Source organism: Dictyostelium discoideum (genome assembly GCF_000004695.1).
Source record: "Dictyostelium discoideum AX4 chromosome 2 chromosome, whole genome shotgun sequence".
Lineage (NCBI taxonomy): Eukaryota > Evosea > Eumycetozoa > Dictyosteliales > Dictyosteliaceae > Dictyostelium > Dictyostelium discoideum.
Window position 1 is genome coordinate 1414224 of NC_007088.5, and position 2500 is coordinate 1416723.

A 2500-nucleotide genomic window follows, 5' to 3' on the forward strand; every position below is an offset into this window, starting at 1 on the left:
AATATATTAAAATTTCCAAAAAAAAAAAAAAAAAAAAAAAAAAAAAAAAAAAAAAAAGCAAAAATAGTAATAATAATTATTAAATTTATAATTTTTTTATCTTTTATTTTATTTTTATTTCTTTTTCTTTTTTTATATCTTTTATTTTTATTATTTTTCAATTATCCTTAATTTGGTTTTTTTTTTATTTTTTTATTTTTTTTTTATTTTTCATTTTTTTTATTTTTTTTTAAAATTTACCCTGGTAAAGATTTAAATCTTAAAAGAATACGTCATTTATTTTAAACTTTTAAATTTTCTTTTTATTTTTTTTCCCCATTTTTGTTTTTTTATCCCGGGACAAGTGATTTATTAATTTTTTTTAATGCCTTATTATTTTATTTTATTTTTTATTTAAAATTTTTCATTTTTTTTTTTTTTTTTATATTTATTATCCTAAGATCTTGACTTTTTTTAAAATTGTCAACTTGAAATTAGATTTTGAAATTTTAGGTAAATTAAAAAAAATGAAAAAAAAAAAAAATTAAAATAGAAAAAAAAAAAGAAAAAAGAAAGTTCCACATTTCCCAGATCCATATTCTTTTTTTACTTTTTAATTTTTTTTTTTTAATTTATTTTTTTTTTTTTTTCATAAATAATATTTTAGGAAATAGAATTAAAACAAAATACTGACTAAAAATAATAATAATAATTCAGATTTTTTATTACAAAAGTCAGTTGGTTCTTTTTTTTTTTTTTTTTTTTTTTTTTTCTAAACAATTTTATTTTAAAAAAAAAAAAAAAGTAAAAAAACGAACTAAAAATTACAAATTTAGATTTTTATGATAGAAAGCAGTTTTTTTTGGTTTTCTTAGTTTTAAAAAACCTTTTTTTTTTAAACAATATTTTGTTTTATTTTATTTTATTTTTTTTTTTTACTTTTTTTTTAAAAAAATCAGGATAAAAAAAAAATAGTAAAAAAAAAAAAAAAAAATAAAATATAGAAAAAAAAAAAAAAAAAAAACAAAAGCGAAAACAAAACAAAGCAAACCAAAAAAAAAACACATAATATCTATTTAAATTGTATTATTTATTTTATTATCAGTGGTAATTAATTATTTTTTTTTTTTTTTTTTTTTAAAAATAAACCACTACAAACATAAATATCTCAAATTACATTTAAACAATAATATCTTAAAAAAACAAATAAAAAAAAATAAAAAAAAATAAAAAAATAATTGTGTGTTTGTGTGTATTTGTGGTCTTTTCGATCTATTTATTTTAAAATAATTAATAAATAAAATAAAATAAATTAAAATAAAATAAAATAAAATAAAATAAAATATTTTAAATAAATAAAAATTTAAAATTAACAATAACTAAAGTAATAATAATTTCCTAACTGTAATTTTTTATTTCTTTTTTTTATTTATTGTATTAAAAAAAAAAAAAAAAAAAAAAAAAAAAAGAAAAAAGAAAAAAGAAATTTAGATACGAAAGTAATATTAAATATATAAAAAAAAAAAAAAAAAATCCAAGAATAATATTTAAAAAAAGAATAAAAAAAAAACTAAACAAAACAAAAAGAAACAAAAACAATTGTATAATATTTAAATTATTTTGGAAAAAAAAAATGACGAATAATAGTAATATTGAAAATTGTAATACAATTTATGACAAACAAATAACTCAATTTAAAATTAATAGAAATGGTAGTAGTGGATGTGGAAGTAGTAATGAAAGTGGATCACTTTTAATTTCTATTAAAATCGAACATATCCTTGAATTTCCAGATGAAGTTTTATTAACAATTTTATCATTCTTAGAACCAAATGATATTAAAAATATTTATTTATCAAGTAGATATTTATCAAGGTTTGTATATATAAAATTTAACTTAATTATATATATATATATATAAAATTTAACTTAATTTATTTTAAAAAACAAAAAAAAAAAAAAAAAAAAAAAACTAATTTTATTTTTTTTTTTTACTATTATTTTAGTTTTTGTTTTGAAAATAAAATTTGGAAAGCAATTTGTAAAAGAAAATGGAGTTCATCACCAATTTTTAAAAGAAAGCCAATTACAAATTGGAGAAGTTATTATTTAAAGAAAAAAGGATTTATGGATTTATCAGGTGGATTAAGTTGGATTGAAATATTTTCATCATCAGGTGATAAGCCATCACCAAGATATCAAAATACATGTACATCAGTTGGAAATGAAATTTATTTCATTGGTGGACAAGATCATCCAGAGAATAGATTTAATACAATTCATAAATTTAATTGTACTACACAAGAATTTACAAGATTAATACCAACAGGTAGCTCTCCACCAAAATTCGCCAGACATACATCAACAGTGATTGGCAGTAAAATTTATTCTCATGGCGGTTTCGATGGATTTAGTCAACATTTCGGACTATTTGTATATTGTACCATTGAAAACCGTTGGGAAACCCTCTCGCCCACTGGTGATATACCAATCTCAAGAACCAATCATGCCAGTACATCAA

The 2500-nt window shown here is 16.7% G+C and overlaps 1 protein-coding gene across 1 annotated transcript in view; it reads left to right on the forward strand.

Moving 5' to 3' along the window:
* Positions 1-1612: 1612 nt before the first annotated feature.
* Positions 1613-2500, forward strand: part of DDB_G0272386 (Kelch repeat-containing protein) — a gene marked incomplete at both ends in the record, with an annotated part of 1475 nt that continues 587 nt past the window's right edge. The window contains 2 exons of the mRNA XM_640090.1: positions 1613-1854; positions 1986-2500. The exon at positions 1986-2500 is cut by the window's right edge and continues 587 nt beyond it. Coding sequence (XP_645182.1) covers positions 1613-1854; positions 1986-2500 — 757 coding nt within the window. The remainder of the gene's footprint in view (positions 1855-1985) is intronic.